Source organism: Stegostoma tigrinum, chromosome 9, assembly GCF_030684315.1.
Source record: "Stegostoma tigrinum isolate sSteTig4 chromosome 9, sSteTig4.hap1, whole genome shotgun sequence".
In the NCBI taxonomy this organism is placed as follows: Eukaryota; Metazoa; Chordata; class Chondrichthyes; order Orectolobiformes; family Stegostomatidae; genus Stegostoma; species Stegostoma tigrinum.
In genome coordinates this window covers 5962690-5980617 of record NC_081362.1, presented here as the reverse complement: position 1 = coordinate 5980617, position 17928 = coordinate 5962690, and the positions used below count along the sequence as shown (strand labels likewise).

Sequence of the window (17928 nt, the reverse complement as noted above, 5' to 3'; positions counted from 1 at the left end):
TGTTATTCTTTCCAACTTGTGTTTGAAGGCAACTGTAAGCACACCAGTTGAAATGATTTAATAGCAAGTTGAAATAAATAGCAGAAGGGTCAGTATAATTTAACGTTAACTGTGAGGTTTATTCAAAGAAGTCGGAAGAATGGCTTCCGCATGCTGCTAAACCTACAGAAATAAATTTCTGAAGAAGGGTCTTGACCCAAAACGTCAGCTTTCCTGCTCCTCTGATGCTGCTTGGCCTGCTATGTTCAACCAGCTTCACACCGTGTTATCTCAGAAATAAATTGAGGTTGCTTTTTGGAGATCGTGCTTCCCTCAGCCTCCTGTCCTGTGCCAGTCAGTCCTAGTGAGATCTCAGGCTTACCTGGAGGTCTAGTTCAACGGGTGAACTCCTCCTCAATGCAGTACCGCCACTTCCAGGAGGTACTGTCAGCTTCCAACTGGCTTGTTGACATTGGATTCCCTCCTGGGCAGGGGTGGAAAACCTGCCTCATAATAATTAAAGGCCCTTCAGTTGAAAGGTTGAAGTGGAGTCAGTTGACCAAATTTGGGTAAGAGGCTTAACCATCAACATTCTGGCAGAAATTACTCTCTGCTGGTATTCATCTCATATTCATTCAGATTATGTCAATTCATCAAATTCAGGGTCCTTTTATCCATGTTTGACATGAAGAAAGGTTTATCACCAAAATGTGGGGCTAGTAATGCAATCAGAACAATATGTGTTAGTGCTGTTTGGACAATACTTGCAGTTGGGCAGGCTTCATCAGAAAATGCTATCCACATAGTTTCCTAATAATCTGGATGTGTTTCTCATGACTGGACACCTATTCTATAATACGGAGAACACTTTCCCTAAGCAGGCAGCAATATGGTGAGGGTCAACAGAGCGCTCAATAAGGATACTCAGAGCAGGCAAGCAGAACACCGTTCAGGGATGCTTTGCTTTCTATCGGTTTGTCCTAGACTGACAGTCTGCCTGAAAAAGGGATATGTGTGGCTGGACTGCTGTTCTGTATCACAGTCAAGGACAGTGTTTTGCTGCATGACTTTCTGTAAACCCAGTGTGCTAGATCTCCCAAATCAGGCCATTTACTATCTTCACTGCCCAACTTTTGAACAAGAGCTGACAGCTTCAGATTATCGATAACAAGGTCAGTTCACAGACTTGGAGAAAAAAAGTCGAAAAGAGATCATACTACATAAATCTGGAAATTCTAGCCCATTTATTGGGTAAAGAAGATAAGGACTTTTCTTTATTGTCTTATCATACCTCATATGGGAATAGTTAACACTTATAAGCTTCACAGTTTATTAAAAAATGTACAATGTTGTTATAGAACATAGAACATTACAGCACAGTACAGGCCCTTCAGCCCTCGATGTTGTGCCGACCTCCCATACCAATCTGAAGCCCACCTAACCTACACTATTCCATGTACGTCCATATGCTTATCCAATGACGACTTAAATATACTTAAAGTTGGCGAATCTACTACCGTTGCAGGCAAAGTGTTCCATACCCATGTTGTTATCTGTTATACTTGAGCATAAAATTCACGCACTACTCGTATTTCATTTATTCATACTCACTCCTTCCTCAGTCTCTTATCTCTAGACCGTTTCAGGATTTTGGTACCATTCTGGTAGAATTCTTCCATTTCCTGTTCTTGCCTGCTTTTCACTGTTTCTTGCTGAGCTGTTATGTCCAAGATGTTACAGATGTTTAACATTGAAAATGCTCAGGCAACCACTTTAATATCGAGTTTTGAGAAGATTTGTAGCTCAGGTTGAGGTTCTGGATGTGAGTTTGCTCGCTGAGCTGGAAGGTTAGTTTTCATGAAAACTAACCTTCCAGCTCAGCGAGCAAACTCACATCCAGAACCACTTTAATATTTTGAGCACATTGAGCATTAAGTGATATGCAGATTTAACAATAATTCTTTGCCTTTTGACAGTGCTATAATTATTTCTAACTTAGAATTCCAATAAGTATTTAAAGTAATTGTTTCAGTACCTTTGACCTTATGTTCAACTGTTGTGAATTGTGCTTTTATTGTTAAAGAGAATAATGTCACCAAACCACAAAGCAATGAAAGTGGCAGGACATTGTAGACTGAGAAAATGATTATAACATCAGAAAATGTGGGAAATACTCAGCAGGTCTGGCAGCATCTGTCAAGATGGAAAGAGATAATGTTTCAGATCTTTAATCTTTCAGATTAACAATCAGAAGTTACTGCTGTGAAGGAGTTGGCAAAATCTCTAAACATGATACGAAGAAAAACCTATTTTTAAGTGCATTGCAATGTGCTACCGAAGGATGCAGTGAAGGCAAATACAACCCAGGCTTTCACTAGGGGATTGTATACCACCTGAAAGGAAATGAAAATAAAATGTAGGGGAAAGTATAGGGTTTGGACCACCTGAGTTGCTCTCACAGGGAGCCAGCATGGACATGACAGGCCTGGATAGTCTCCTTCTGCCTGGCAACTTTTCTATCCTACAATGTGACTCTTGGAGGACTTGTTACTCAACAGCTAGTGAAATTAGTAAAGCACTGAGAGTCATTTATTCTTTGTTTTATCACTCTATAAAAATGACATTACAGATTTTGAAAGAGATACAGTTCTGAGAAATATCCAAAAGGTTGAAATGTTAGCATGGTTAAGCTAATCTTGATTGTTTAGGTGCCCAAATATAAACAACCTTGCCTTCTTAGACTCTTCCTGCCTTCTTTTCTTATACAGTTTTCTCACCTTGTGAATTCCAATTAGAATCATTATTTGTCTCTTGCAATTTTTTGTCAGTTTCCTCATTTTCCTTTACATTGGATGAAGTCTGCCCATTCTGAGCTGTTGCTGACCTGATGGCTTCTTCTGACTCACTGAGAACATGATTTATTTTTAATATCTCCTCCAGTTGTATTTCACCATTTTCATCGTCCATGTCCTGAAACATAGGATTATTTGGGATTGATTCTAATGTTGACAAGACTGACTTTGAACGTTTTATTTTGTAAAGAAGGAGAGAGAATTCTCATTTCTTCTTGATTTTTCTCTCACCCCATCACTAAGATTTTGCAGAATGTGGTTCTACAGATACAGCTGTCTGTCAGTTCCTAGGTCTCAGTGTTTACTTCAACTTTAAATATGTGGTTTAAATTAAATTACAATTGTAGATTGAGTTAAGACCTAATCTAAAAGGTCCTTTCAGTTCTGACAAGTTGCAAGACCACTCTGGGGTATGAATGTATCCTCATAACTTTAACAGAATTTATAAAGTTTTAAATAATAATTTCATAAGAGTGATACTTAATAAAGGCAATGGAAACAGTCAGTCTACTTTGGGACACTTCCTCACGACTTCTATCTGACTGCATGCTTGTCTCCTGCTCTTTTCTGGCTGACTGAAGTTCATGTTCCTTCAAAAATGAATCTTCCTAGCTTCTTCTTGTTGGGCACCTGGCTGCTAAAAGCTACAGCTTACTGACTATGGCTAGCCACCACCTTTATGCAGGCCAGTGGCATCCTTGAGTTCTGGGCTTTTACATGATCAGGTTGGTCACGTGTGACCAATTTCTGTTTGGTTTTTTAAAGGTGATAGTTACGTTAGTGATATTACTTTCTGCTATCTCCTGACTGGGTTCCCTAAAGTATCAGTAACTTTGAGAGGGTTAGTGCTATCTCTTATAGTGTTTTTCTTTGGTCTTCAGACAGATAGGGATCACATGTTTTAACAAGAATTCTCATTAGCCCACATGACATGATGATCAGCAATCGAACCTTATTACTATGAGGAATAAACCAGATAAAGAAAGCTAAAATATGATTTGTAGAAACTAGATTGCCCTATAAGAAATCAATACGCAAGTCATTAAAGGCAAGTAATATTTAGTAACAAGGTGCCATTGCAAGATACAGCAAGCTGCATTCCAAAGTAATGTAAGAGGCATGTTAAATTCTTTAGAAGAAAGTGACTGTTTCTCTTTAAGTTACTTTGAGTCATGGTGTGATATAAGCCTCTTACACTGACCACAATTAAGAAAAGTATATTGATATCTTACTCACTTGATCACTACAGCTCCTGATCAAACAATAAAGTAATTGTTGAAAAATAAACTCAATCCTATATTAGTGTCAATAATTCATGGCCTGTGTACTTTCCACTATGCAAGGGGAGCTCTCGAGGATTTTCTTCTTTATATCTTGGGATAGAGTTACCTGCCTTACAGCACACATCAGAAATTAGAGCCTAAGGGCTGTGCAGACAGGACAATGCAATGCAACTCAGTCTGCTAATCATGAACTGATTCTCCGAAGAAGTTTGCCATTCAGCCCCATTGTGTAATCTCTTCCATGCTATTTTGCATTTCTTCTTTCAAATATATGTCTACTTTCCATTTATATGCTGTCATAGTTTCTGCTTCCATCACAATTTCTAACAGAGAATTCCACTGACTAACAGTGTGCTGTCAAATAATCTCCTATAACCAATTCCTCCACTTTTTTGATGGTGATCTTAAATCATGCCCTTGAATTTATAACATTCCCAATTGAAACAGTTTTCTCAACTTAGTAACACACCATAAAGTTTTGAGCACTTCTTGCCAACCTTCTGTATTCTACTGAAAATAGTCTGTTTCTCCTTGCTCTTCTCAAATTAAAACTTCTCATTCCTGCTATCACCGCAGTAAATACCTCTGATATCATAATTACAGACTTGACATTCTTGTCAAAGTAAGCCACTGGAAATTGAACTCAATATTCAAATGGTGATCTGGCTGATGGTTTGTCTAGGCTCAACTCTATTAGTTCTGATCATGCACTCCAAGCATTGCTTCATGAATTCAGAGATAGTAGGAACTGCTGACGCTGGAGAATCTGAGGTAACAAGGTGTAGAGCTAGATTAACTCAGCAGGCCAAACAGCATCAGAGGAGCAGGAAAGCTGACTTTTCAGATCCGGACCCTCCTTCAGAAATGGAGGAGGGGAAGGGGATTCTGAAATAAATAGAGAGGGGGGGAGGTGGATGGAAGATGGATAAAGGAGCAGATATCTGTGTTGCAAGTGCAATGTCACAGTATGAAACAGTTAAATTCACTTATATAATGAATAGGTGGGTTGGAATATAAAAGCAGTGATGTGCTTCTGAGACTTTACAAAGCTCTAGTTAGGCCCCATTTAGAATACTGTGTCCAACTTTGGGCTCCACACCTCAGGAAGGACATACTGGCCCTGGAGTGTGTCCAGCAGAGATTCACACGGATGATCCCTGGAGTGGTAGGTTTAACATATGATGAACGGCTAAGGATCCTGGGATTGTATTCATTAGAGTTTAGAAGGTTGAGGGGCGATCTAATAGAAACTTACAAGATAATGTATGGCTTAGAAAGGGTGGACGCTGGCAAGTTGTTTCCATTAGGCGGGGAAACTAGGACCCGTGGGCACAGCCTTAGAATTAGAGGGGGTAAATTTAAAACGGAAATGAGGAGACATTTCTTCAGCCAGAGAGTGGTGGGCTTGTGGGATTCATTGCCATGGAGTGCAGTGGAGGCCGGGACGTCAGATGCCTTCAAGGCAGAGATCGACAAATTCTTGATCTCATCAGGAATCAAGGGCTACGGGGAGAGGGGAGGGAAGTGGAGGTGAAATGCCTATCAGCCATGATTTAAATGGTGGAGTGGACTCGATGGGCCAAATGGCCTTACTTCCACTCCTATGTCTTATGGTCTTATTACTCAAATTTCTGAGTTACCCCCTCCTTCTATGGTAACTTGAGGAAAACTGGGCACTTTTCAAAGTGCCAATCTTGAGCCCATTCATTCCTCTCCACTAAATATTTATGCATGAAACCCCAACTTCTTAGCTCTTCCAGTTTTTAAATGATCAAGGTGCCCCGCAGAAGCAAAAACACTTAATATTGAGTGATACATGAAGAGATACAAGGCATGTGACCAAAAGTGGGCCAAAAGGTATAATTAGGTCTAAAAGAGGAAAGAAAGGTAGATAAGGGAGAGTACTAAGGAGGAATTTCCAGAGCTTAGATTTTAGGCAGCTCAAAGTATAGCTATCAAAGGCAGGGTGATTAAAATCAGTGGTGCAGAAGATGCCACAATTGGACAAGGTTGTGAAGGTGATGGGGATTAAAGATAAATGGGCTTAAGCAATGTATTTATTTAAATGCTGTTTCCCTCTTATAAAAATCAAAAAAATTCATCAAACTAGATAAGCCTTTACAAACCTAGATTAGCCATGCCTTCCTAAACCAAAATGATCAGCAAATTATCGTTATTTTTTTGCTTGGACAGCTATTACATATGCACAACACTCAAAACTGTTCCTCTAGGCTGTAGTTTCAGGCGAAGCTTGTTCATTTTGTACAGCTGTCCTCTGCCTTCTTACTTAGTTATCACATTCGTCACTGAAAGCCTTGAATCAAAGTATTTCTTACCCCACCTTCTTTCAATGAAAACTAATGTAGTTTTGAAAGTCTTTCTTCACATTTTTGAAATCTAAGTCCTTAAGGTACCTTCGCTACCCTTTTCTAACCGTTCTTGCATTTGTGAATATTCTTTTGACAACAAGACACTAAAATTGCACATATTGCTTCCCATGTAACCTCAGTAATGATCTAAACAAATAAAAATGTAATCACATTTACAAAAGAAGAGATTTTCTAAGTGATGTAACAGAACAGTTAAACATCTGCTTAGTATACAGATGACTCACCCTTTTGGCATGACTGTTTTTTTTCTTGGTAGTGCTGCTGTCTATGTCTATCAAAAAAATCAAAATGGCAAAAAGTTAACTTTTGAGTTCTCAGTGCAAATTTACAATTAAATTTGCAGCAGTTTAAAGGCATTACAAGATTATTAAAGACAATGGATAGGAAAGTCTTTCATCAATCAATCCAGACTGACTTTGAACATAAAGCTCAAATATGAGAGGGCAGTATTGAATCAAGAACATTAAAAGGCCAAAGTCAGAAGTCACACGACACCAGGTTATGGTCCAACGCTTTATTTGAAATCACAAGCTTTTGGAACATTACTTCTTCAGGCTCTTCCACAACAGTAAAAAGCCAAATTATAATTCTAGTAAAACTAAAATTTTCCTGATGAGAGTACTAAAGGCAACATGCAAAATTAGAAAATTATTACTTAATGTTAGAAATGAAAACTTCAACAATCTCTAAAAATATCTCTTCTAACAGTTTTGCCTTAGAGAATATTAGTAAAGGAATTATGTTATTCTAATTAAACCAATTCTTCAAACATCCATCCCGATTTTCTAGTCAATCTTTTACACCATCTCTAACCCTTAAACCATTGTCAATGATGACAATACATTTTTACAAACTATCTTCTGTATCTTGATAAAGCTGTTCCAAGCTGAAGTTTTTGGATTTTTACAAGTTTGCTTGTTTCACAAGACCCCATGCAGATGACCAGCGTGTCCATTGCAAGATAGTTCAAAATTGGTAAGCTCATATATTTAGTAACATTGGGGGAAAAGGTTACATGATCAAGCTTTAAATGGACTTTGTGAGAGAAAGTAAAGTTTTTAAGCTTGTGACAATAAGCTTGGTAGAAAGACAAACTGTGAGGAGGCTACAAAGAGATAAAGACAGTTAAGTACGTGGACAACAAGGAGGAACGTGTGAAGTTTCTCACTTTGTCCATGGGACGAACAGAATTGTTTCAAAAGGTGTGAACTTGTTAATATCGGTGCTTAGAGAGAACACTAATGGCTAGCATGCAGGCATAGCAAGCAATTAGGAAGGCAAACAATATATTCGAAAGAGGACTAGAGATCAAGAATATAGAAGTCTTGCTTTCATTATATGGGACTTGCTGAGATCACAGCTGGAATACTGTGTGCAATTTTAGTCTCCATGTTTAAGAAAGGATATACTTCATTGGAGTATACAGAATGAGAGGGATGTCCTATAATGATAGGCTGAGCAAATTTGATTTATGTACTCTGGCGTTTGGAAAACTTGAGTGGTGATCTTATTAAAACATTCAAGATTATGAAGGGGCTTGATAGACTGGATACTGAGATATTGCTCTGTCTGACTGGGAAATCTAGAAAAAGTGAGCAGTTTCAAGGTAAGTGGCCAATCATTTAGGATGGATATGAGTAAATGTTTCTTCACTTAATGAGCTGGGAATCTTTGGAATTCTCCATGCCACCAACAAATACATTCAAGGCTGAAATAGACAGATTTTTGGTTTCTCAGGACCAAATATAGTGCATTGTGCTTTTTTTTACATTATCTATCACACCCTCATAAGAACTTTTAACTTAGTTGAACAGATCATTCTCCTCCATTGCCTTGCTTCTATTGTCCTACTTAGTTTGGTTGCCCTGTTACCCTGCTCATGGACATAATATCTTCAGCAACTGTTTTCTCTCCACACAATGCACCACTATTTCAAGGAATGAAGGTAAAGTTGCCATAGTCCTGGAAGATCATAGGCTCTCACTAAAGAGACTCAACTGGTAGTGAGTTGCAGCTGAAGGCACACCACACTCAGGGAAGTTGCAAGATTGAGAAGGCTGGGCCTTCATGGGACCTCAGCCAGAGATGGAATTGAACCCCTACTGTTGATGGGACTCTACATTGTAAACCAACCATCCAGTTAACAGAGCTAATCCTTCCACTCACACCTTTAGAAATGGCAATGTTGTTATTCTTGAATTTGTGAGCAGTAGATGGTACAAACCTTACTTTAGCTGTTAACAGTAACCTTTACTGCAGGGCAGGAAGGGTGAAGAAGGGAAAAACAAATATGGGAAGCATCTCAGCAATGTGATTCCTACACAGTTGTATCAAGCATAAATGAGGCTTTATCAGAGGTCATGTTACAGTAAGACAGAGGCCTCCCAAAAGGAATGGCATGAAATATGCCCCTACATGGACCTCTGAGATATTACATCCTATGCAGATGTATGCAGCACAAGCCATGTGAGTATAATGAGATATTATAACTGTGGTAGGAGGCTGACACCTCATCACCCCAAACCTCCAATCACCCAGAAATACAGGATTGTGCAGTGGTACACCCCGCTCCCACAGACAAAACAAACAAACTTCCTCTGCCGACTTAGAGAATGCTGAGAGCCATTTATCATCCTGATTGCACAGTTGAGATCTGTTGGAAGATGGAACAGCATCCAGAATGTATTCGAGGGTGAGTTCTATCCTCTGCCAGACTCTGATCCTAAACCCTCTTGCTTGAGTAAAGACTACTCTCCTTCAGCTTTCAGACAGGACAATTTTATTGAAGCATATGCAGTTTGTTTGCCATGGATGCTGCTGACAGATAATGCACATGTAACATTGATGTAGCAAGGGGCCACACATCAACATGTCTAGCTGCTTGATTGTTCAACGCTGGCTACGTTGCCTGGCTTTCTTTCTGTGCCAAAAGGCAAGAAAGTGATGCTGTGTACTTATGAGTTCTGAACGAAGCAGCAATGTGCTGAGTGGCAAGGCAGCGATGTTGTGAGGGTTCACATAAGTGCAAGGTGAATGAACAGTAAGGGCCCTGAGATACATCCTGTTCAGATGCATTAGACTGATGTGTACTCTTCACACAGACAGACTAGGCAGGAGCATTTCAATGTCACATGTTGATGAGCTCCTGTATTGAGGTGCTGAAGTGTCTTCCAACTCAGTCCAAGCTTGACTGTGATAATGTGGTGAGATTGGTGTTTTGCCAATACCAACTTTCATAGATAAAAGGTGGAGACAGTCGCTGCCATGGAGTAAGCCAATGACCTGTTAGGAAATGATGGTCAACTTGGAAGCCTGGAGAAGCAAGTTTCACCTGCCAGGTAACCACTCGAACTTTTAAGGCAAGCTTTGGTGCTGTTCAGTTTCTCACCAATACCCAAGGGAATTACACACTGCATTATAAATATAGTGAGATTAGATGATGGGATGCTCACGCACAGCAAAACAGTTGCCATTGTTTACTAGCAAGATTGTCATTTAGTGACCGAAAGTTCATGGACAAAATGTGACCTTTCTTCTTCAAATAGAGAATCTATTTTTCCATTCTTGCTGTATTCTCTCAAATTTCCCACCATTACCCACAGCACTCAAGGGTGAGAAAATTCTATTGAATAATTTGGCTGCTTGTGCAACATCCTGTCTGAATGTTTTTCATTCCCAATGACTAGACCGTGGCCACCTCAGGCTTAGCACAGTAGTTTGCAAAGTTGACTTCCAATTGAATCCTGACTATTATTATCTAGTTCCCTCATGATAAAACTATGTTCCTTTATTTTTATTCACTTGGAAGAAGGACCACATTTATTGCCTGTCCCCAATTGCTCTTGAGAAGGTGCTGGTGAGCTGCTTTCTTGAACCATTGCAGTGCTGTAGTTAGATCCATAATGTCAAAAGGATTGGAATCCCAGGAATTTTAGTTTTGACCCTACTTCTGAAACATCTTTGCCTTTGTCACCTTCAGACGGAGCTATTTCAATGCTCTCCTAATTGGCTTCTCACGCTTGATAAACTTCAATTCATGTAAACTCTGCAGGATTCAGGCAACACTGAGTCTTGCTCACCTATCATCCCTGCCCTCACCCGTGGACTTAAATCCCTTTGAACCACTTACATGGAATCGTTTTACCAGCGAGTTAAACCCAACTGAAATTCTTATGCTACTGGTTGCTGGAGTTTGTACACCCATTCTGCTGTCTATAAGAGAGAAGTGTGTGAGAGAGAAAAATGCTGATTTTTATTTAAACCACAATGAATATCGTAACATCAGCGAAAGCAAAGCAAAATCTTACTGATGGAATAAGATGCTCTTTATTAATATGACAACTACAACAAAGAAACCATGAAGTCAGTTTTATTATAATAATAGGCCCGTTCATAAATAAATGTATTTGAGCAATTCCACCAGAATAGTGTGAAATAGTGGGGTTGTATCTCGTGATTCCCACTGTTTCTTAATTAATACTATCATTTCTTCTGGCAACAATCTCAATATGATTTGGCAGACTTCAATGAAAAGGTGCTCCTTTTAGTATTTAAAAAAAACTGAATGTCCACAGCAACTTTTTTAAATATACGTAAATGTTCTTGGGAGTTTAATTCAGAAAAGGATCAGCAAACTAAGACATGAGGAATTAAGTGGTTTGACCAAAAGCTTAAGCAGTGGTTTTCTTTCATATGTTGTTTGTAATGAGGAAATAGAAGTGATGAAGATTAGATTGAAATTGTTACATGTTAGGGGCCTAGATATCAGAAGACACAGTCCCCAGTAGAAGCACAATGAGAAAGGAGAATACACAAGCAGATTGAGGATAAGGGATCAGAAGGGATCTACTTGAGTCCATTAATATAAGATAATTACTAAGAAATCACATAAGGTATTCAGAAGCAACTTCTTTATCTAAAAAGTGGTGAGACTGTGGAACTCTCCAGCACAGACAGTGGTTAAAGCAAACAGTATAGATACATTTAATAGAATGAATGAAAGATACACAAACATATTCAAATAAAACAAAATACTGTTGATGCTGGAAAAAAAATTCGAGACAAACACAGTTCTCATGAAGTCATTCCAGTCTCAAAATGTTAACTTCATTTCTTTTCACAGGTGTTGCCATGACTGCTGAACTTGCTTTTACTTTTGTAAGCTACACCTGGAATGTATTGAGTATTTCCACCTACTGATGAAAGACTGACTTGTTACTGATCAATATGCTTATGGTTCCTCTGGGAGAGACATTGAACACAACAAGAGGCTTCACCAGAAACACGCAGAGGCGCAGTGAAGAAGAGAGCTCAGAAACCTCCAATCAATTCATCAACGCATCCCTTCATGCCTCACCTGCCCCACATCGAGTGAATGAACCATTTCAGAACCCATCAAATTGGCATGGAAGCAAATCATCCTCAATTCCAACACAGTGCCTCCGAAAAAGAGGGTTAATTGTCTGCATCACAAGGACAGTGGATCATTACCTAAAGACTTCTTTCTATTCATCAGAGGAACATGAGCATCGCTGCACAGGAAAACAGATAGCTTTCCCTAAAGGGCATTCATCAACCAGCCCAGATGCGTCTTCAATGACAATAGTCAGAGTCATATTCTATTCTAGATTTGGTGAATTGAATTTGAACAGCACTGGCTGCTGCAGCGGGATTTAAACCCATAACTCCAGATTATCATCTGAAACTTCTGGATGACCAGTCCACTGATATCACCACAATGCCATAGGCTCCCCCAAAAGATTTGCTGCAGAAGGCAGATAGCCTGAAATGAAGCCTTTGAATAGCTCCACTCACCAAGACAGAGAAAATTGTCTCTGGGAGGAGACGGGGAATATTTATCTGCTGTTGTTGTTCCAGACTGTAAGTCTTACCCCTCCTGATAACAACATAAATTGGCCTAGTATTTTTAGGAGATAGAACATAGAGCATAGAACAGTACAGTGCAGTACAGGCCCTTCGGACCATGATATTGTGCTGAACTTTTACCCGAAACCTAAGATCTATCTAACCTCTACCGTACAATTACCAACGTCTTTTAGCAAATGAAATTAACAGTCTTACTCCACGTTAACTTCCTATCTTGCTACTACAAAATAGACTACTTGTTGTTACCTAAGCATGTGCCTTTTCTGTCAAATTAGTGGTTAGTCCTTCACTACCTGATACTATGAAGTGCTGTGAAGTGGTATTACAAGGAGAATTGGTGGCAGCATGTCTATCCAGAGAAGATCCCAGTAGGAACAGGCATCAACTGTAAGCATCCCTTACGTCCAGCCTCTATTGTCCAAAATCTTCAATTATGTTAGTTAGGCCACAGTTGTAGTACTGTGTGTAGTCTTGGTTGCTAAATAATAGGAAGGCTGTGATTAAACTGGTGAGAATGCAGTGGAGATTCATCAGGATGTTGCCTAGGCCGGAATGATCCAGCTACGAATAGAGACTGGACAGACTGAGATTGTGTTCCTCAGAGCAGAAAAGACTGAGGGGTGTGACTGAGGTGTACAAGCTTCACAGGTGAATAGACAGATCAATAAGGAGCAACTTTACACCTTAGTAGAGAGGTCAATAACCAGAGGACACAGTTCTAAGGTAAGGAGCTGAGGGTTTACTGGCCATATGAGGAGAGCAAATTTCACCCAGAGAAATCTGGATATCCGGAACTCAGTGTCTAAAATGCCACAAGACATTTGAGTATTTTGACAAACACTTGAAACGCTGTAACATACAAGGCTACAGTATGCTGGAAGATGAGATTAGAATAGATGGATGTTTGACAATCAGTGTGGACACAATAGACTGAAAGGCCCCTTTTAGCGTTGTAACAACTTTCTAATTTCTATCCTCTCTGAAGAATCTTCAGAAGTCAACACAGTTGAAGACTAGCAGTGAACACTGCCAAGAACAGCCAGCAGTACGACCCACTCCATTCCACTTACTGAGGAATCATTAACTGAAGTCATGCAGACTGCAAAACCGTCTGCAGGACGAATTATTACAGCAGGTCTGAGCCTGATGCCAGGCTGTGAGACGACACAAACTCAAGAGGAGCACTTCAATTCTTTCATAAAACAAAGGAATGTGGGTGCTGTAGAGCTGGAACAAAAACATAGATCACTGTAGAAACTCAGTAGGTCTGGCAGCACCCACAGAGAGAGAGCAGAGTTAACATTTCAAGTCCAGTGACCCTTCTTCATAACAGACAGAAGCCAGGAACTTAAAAGAGATAGTAGGAACTGCAGATGCTGGAGAATCTGAGATAACAGGGTGTGGAGCTGGATGAACACAGCAGGCCAAGCAGTATCAAAGGAGAAGACTAGAAGACTTCTAGAAGATTAGAAGACGAGAAGAAGACCTCTGATGCTGCTTGGCCTGCTGTGTTCATCCAGCTCCACACCTTGTTAGCCAGGAACTTAAATTCTTTCGTCTATCATTACTATTGACAGAGATGATTAACAGTAAATTACCCCAACCCCAGTGATCACGAATACCTACTTCCCAAGCCTGGTAGGATGAGGAGCAGCAGTACTATCAGTAAGCTGGAGCAGGGCCTGTGCAGCGCCACGTCCATCCCGAGCCTGCGACTAGGATTCTGCACCAACGCCTGAGCATCCTTTCAAAACTAACTCCCCTTGCCCCACTTCCCGTCGCTAGGCGACCGTCACCAGGCGACCGTCGCGCCGACCTTCGCCAATGGGAAGGCCAAGCCGGATCCCCGACCCCTGACCCGGAACCTCATTTATGGACACCCAAAACAGAGCTCTGCCCGTCCAGCTGACACCCATGCCCCGTCCTTGGCGTGCGCGCTGTCTCTCAATAGTTCCGTCTGTTTCAAACGCCACATTAAGTATAGACTTATACAGCGATGAAACATAACGACCGATTGCATTCGCTCTGTCTCTCTCCCGCTCCAACTGCAGCCCGCACGAGGATCAATCGCCGTGCCAGCAAGAAAACTTAGGCGCAATCGCACTTGATAGTTCGAGGGGGCGGGGACTGGGACGGGGACAGGGTCGGAGACGCACCAATGGAGCGCGGGGCGGGTCGACGGACGTTCAGTATTGCCAATAGGCTTTGTGGGTGCGCGGCGTAGACCGCGCCTCCTCCTCAGGGGGCGGGGTCTGAAGCATCACGCTTGGTTGAGGGGGCGTTGCTGCCTGAAGATCAGGTGGTGCGTCTGCTGTCAGTTCGCCTGGGAGGTATAGTGTATGTGTGCGGGGAATAATTTAAACATTTATTCCTGACTGAGGCACTCGGGTTTCTGTTTCGCCGATCCCAGGACTTCAGCAACACAGGGAGAGGAACGCAAGGAGACAAAAAACATGCCCAAGGAGAAGAAATCCACAGGTGGGTACGTGTGTGTGTGTGTGTGTGCGTGCTCGCGTCTGTCGCTATCTGTCAGTGGGTCAGAGGAAAAAACGTCTCACCTCCCCCTGTCACCTAGGGTCTACTTCCCACCCTGTCCTTTTACTTTACTACCGTGTAAAGGGTCCCCGGCTGCTCTGCTGAAACCAGGCTTTTCTGGTTGTCATAGGAGCAGACTAGGCCTTGAAGCGCCTCCTGTCAAAAGAAAGGAGCTGAAACACACACCTTTTACACTGTCTGTATCGCTTGCGCTATCTACGACTGTTCTGTTTGCCCCGATCTGTCTGCCAATGGACCGATTTCTTTGTCTTGCACGTAAAACAGGGGAAGGGGCGTAAAGCATTTTTCTTTTCTCTCAAACTGAACTACCATAAGTGTGGTAATGTATTTGTCCAAAATGTGCTTGCCTTTTTTTGTTTTAAGCGAAATGCAGTGAATCTAGTGGCTGTTTACCTGAATGATAACATTACAGAATTTTTCCTGTCTATGATTTGTGCCACTTTTGACGTCTATATCTTTATGCCTGTGTTCTGGAAGGAAGGTGTGTCTGTCAACATTACCACATGGAATAAGGACATCATGGGCTCAGATTATGGGAAAATAAGGTTGTAACATGTACTCTGAGTAGACATTTAGTTGGGACTTCTAGTTCGGTCAATTTGAACGGATAGCATTAAATGAATAATGACGGTGCCTATAATTGCGGAGTAATGCAGGTATCGGATATATGATGCATCATTACTAATTCACATCGAGGTTGGGAATATAAATAAGCTGTGAGGTCTTTATAATCCTCAGTTTTCTACGATTGTATTTCACTCTTTTCATCCTTTTGCTTTTGAGGCATTGCTGTTGTGCATTTTAAAAGCATTTTTCAATTCTCTGTGGAAAATATGACACAAACTATCTGACTGATGTTTACCCTGGCAATATACAAAATTGCATGATAGTTGAGATGTTATAGCATGTTCTTTTTCAGAGCAATTTCTTAACCTTTGTCTCCAGACCAGCTTGATTTATGCTTTAAAAAAAGGAGGCTGAGTTAAATTAGTAACCAAAATGACAATGGCTGCAAGTAAGAATTGTCCAGCCCTGGATTTTGATTTTTCTGAAGTCTACATTTCTGGCTTCAGACTTAGTTACAGCTATTAGTTTGTTTTTGTGTGTAGCTTCACAGTTTTGTAAACAAAGTGTGGACATTATGAACTCAGCTGACAGTTTTACCTTTTTTGTTGACTTGGGACACATCTGGATCTGTCAACAAGGATGTTTATCTTTTGAAACACTCCAAATAGAATTAAGCCAATTATATGGGTAACATGCAAATTATGTAATGATCGTTACTTATTATAAACATTGATAATTCTGAACAGTCTTGCTTAGTGATGAGTAGAGAGTTGTTAGCATTGTAGGGACTTGCTTGCAGGAACTGTACTATTGCTATATCTTTAAATGTAGAAATATTTCATGCTGGCATGTTGCAACTTTGAAAGTAAAATGTTTTGACTTGGGTTGTAGTGTTATAAAATTCCGTTTGCCTCTGTGACATTTTATTGACTCTAGTATTGAGTCCACCACCGAGCTCAGTTTTCTCCTGTGCCTAATCATAGCCTTGTCAACACTTGCTTTAGCCAGGTCCCACTGGAATTTGTGTTGACGTAGAAACTGGACACTGAACTACCATAAAGAAAAAGCTACAACCTTAATGTTACATTAAATCTACACTTGCCTCTATTTTCTGAGGTCAGGCAATATTGATAACATGAAAGCCAATTTTGTTGTGTGTTTGTGAGATTCCTATGTGGTTGATGTTAATCTAACGCCTATTTATACCAGGCCTCTGCCCAAACTGCAGCATTTCAGGTTTTGCATTCTGGGACACTCTGCATGTTTACTGTAGGGACATTGAATGCCATCTTTGTACTGTTCCGAGCCTGCATTTAGAACTTGTTAAGATATTTTGGAATATTAATGTGACTTGCATTTGAAATATCTGATTTGGAACACTTTGTAATGTAGATGCTGAAATTGGGAAAATAACTCAGTGTCACAGTGTACATTCTATGTCTTGATTTGTGCAAAGAATTCAACTTTTGGTAAAGTAGAGGGAGAAGATAACTTAGTTGTAGAGGATTTCCAGCTAAGAGAAAGATAGATGCCCAATTGTATTGTGTTATGAAAGAACTTGATAGAAAAATTAAGCTTTGTGGACGCGCTGTATTTCTTTGATGCGATTTACCCCTTTTCCTCCACCTTATGGTGTTATGCCTGGTTCTGAAAGTGCTGTGTCTCCTTTGGGTTCTTGGAAGCTTTGATGGTAAGTGACTTTTATGTATTACTGCACTTTTCATCATTGCTAAGGATAATCTGTCTTTATGTGATGTCTACATGCAAACTTCATTACTAATCTCGAGTAATGAAGTTTCCATTTTGCCCAGTTATTTATCAATCATCACCAAAAGTCCACAGAAAGTATTGTCAAAGGTGCCAACAGGTGGCACTTATACAGAAATAATCTGCTCACCAAAGGTCAGTTTGGTTTCCATCTGGATCACATTGCTCTATATAGCATCGGCCCAAATATAGAAAAGCTGAACTCCAGCATTGAGCTAAGAGTGACTGCTTCATCATCATTTGGCTGACTGTAGCATCAAGGATCCTTGGAAGAGAGAGACATGCACAAGTATGTATATGGTAGGAGGATGGATCATCTGGCTAAAGCAAGTGTTGACAAGGCCATGATTAAAGAACAAAGAACAAAGAAAATTACAGCACAGGAACAGGCCCTTCGGCCCTCCAAGCCTGCGGCAATCCAGGTCCTCCATCTAAACCTGTCACCTATTTACTAAGGATCTGTATCCTCCGGCTCCCTGCCCATTCATGTATCTGTCTAGATACATCTTAATTGATGTTATCGTGCCCGCCTCTACCAGCTCCGCTGGCAACGCGTTCCAGGCACCCACCACCCTCTGCGGAAAGAACTTTCCACACATATCTCCCTTAAACTTCTCCCCTCTCACCTTGAAATCGTGACCCCTAACA

At 40.6% G+C, this 17928-nt stretch overlaps 2 protein-coding genes across 2 annotated transcripts in view; one reads left to right on the top strand and one right to left on the bottom strand.

Annotated features, from left to right (window-relative positions):
• The window catches only part of LOC125455233 (protein sel-1 homolog 1-like), a 67500-nt gene extending 53024 nt beyond the window's left edge, over positions 1-14476 (bottom strand). The window contains exons 1-4 of the mRNA XM_048536973.1: positions 14017-14476; positions 6729-6775; positions 2757-2949; positions 1591-1696 (exon numbers count right to left, since the gene is read on the bottom strand). Coding sequence (XP_048392930.1) covers positions 1591-1696; positions 2757-2949; positions 6729-6775; positions 14017-14092 — 422 coding nt within the window. The 5' untranslated portion in view covers positions 14093-14476. The remainder of the gene's footprint in view (positions 1-1590; positions 1697-2756; positions 2950-6728; positions 6776-14016) is intronic.
• Positions 14477-14640: 164 nt separating this feature from the next.
• LOC125454646 (ADP-ribose glycohydrolase MACROD1-like) overlaps positions 14641-17928 on the top strand; it is an 880504-nt gene continuing 877216 nt past the window's right edge. Inside the window, exon 1 of the mRNA XM_048535629.2 lies at positions 14641-14868. Within this exon, the coding sequence (XP_048391586.1) occupies positions 14844-14868 (25 nt within the window). The 5' untranslated portion in view covers positions 14641-14843. The remainder of the gene's footprint in view (positions 14869-17928) is intronic.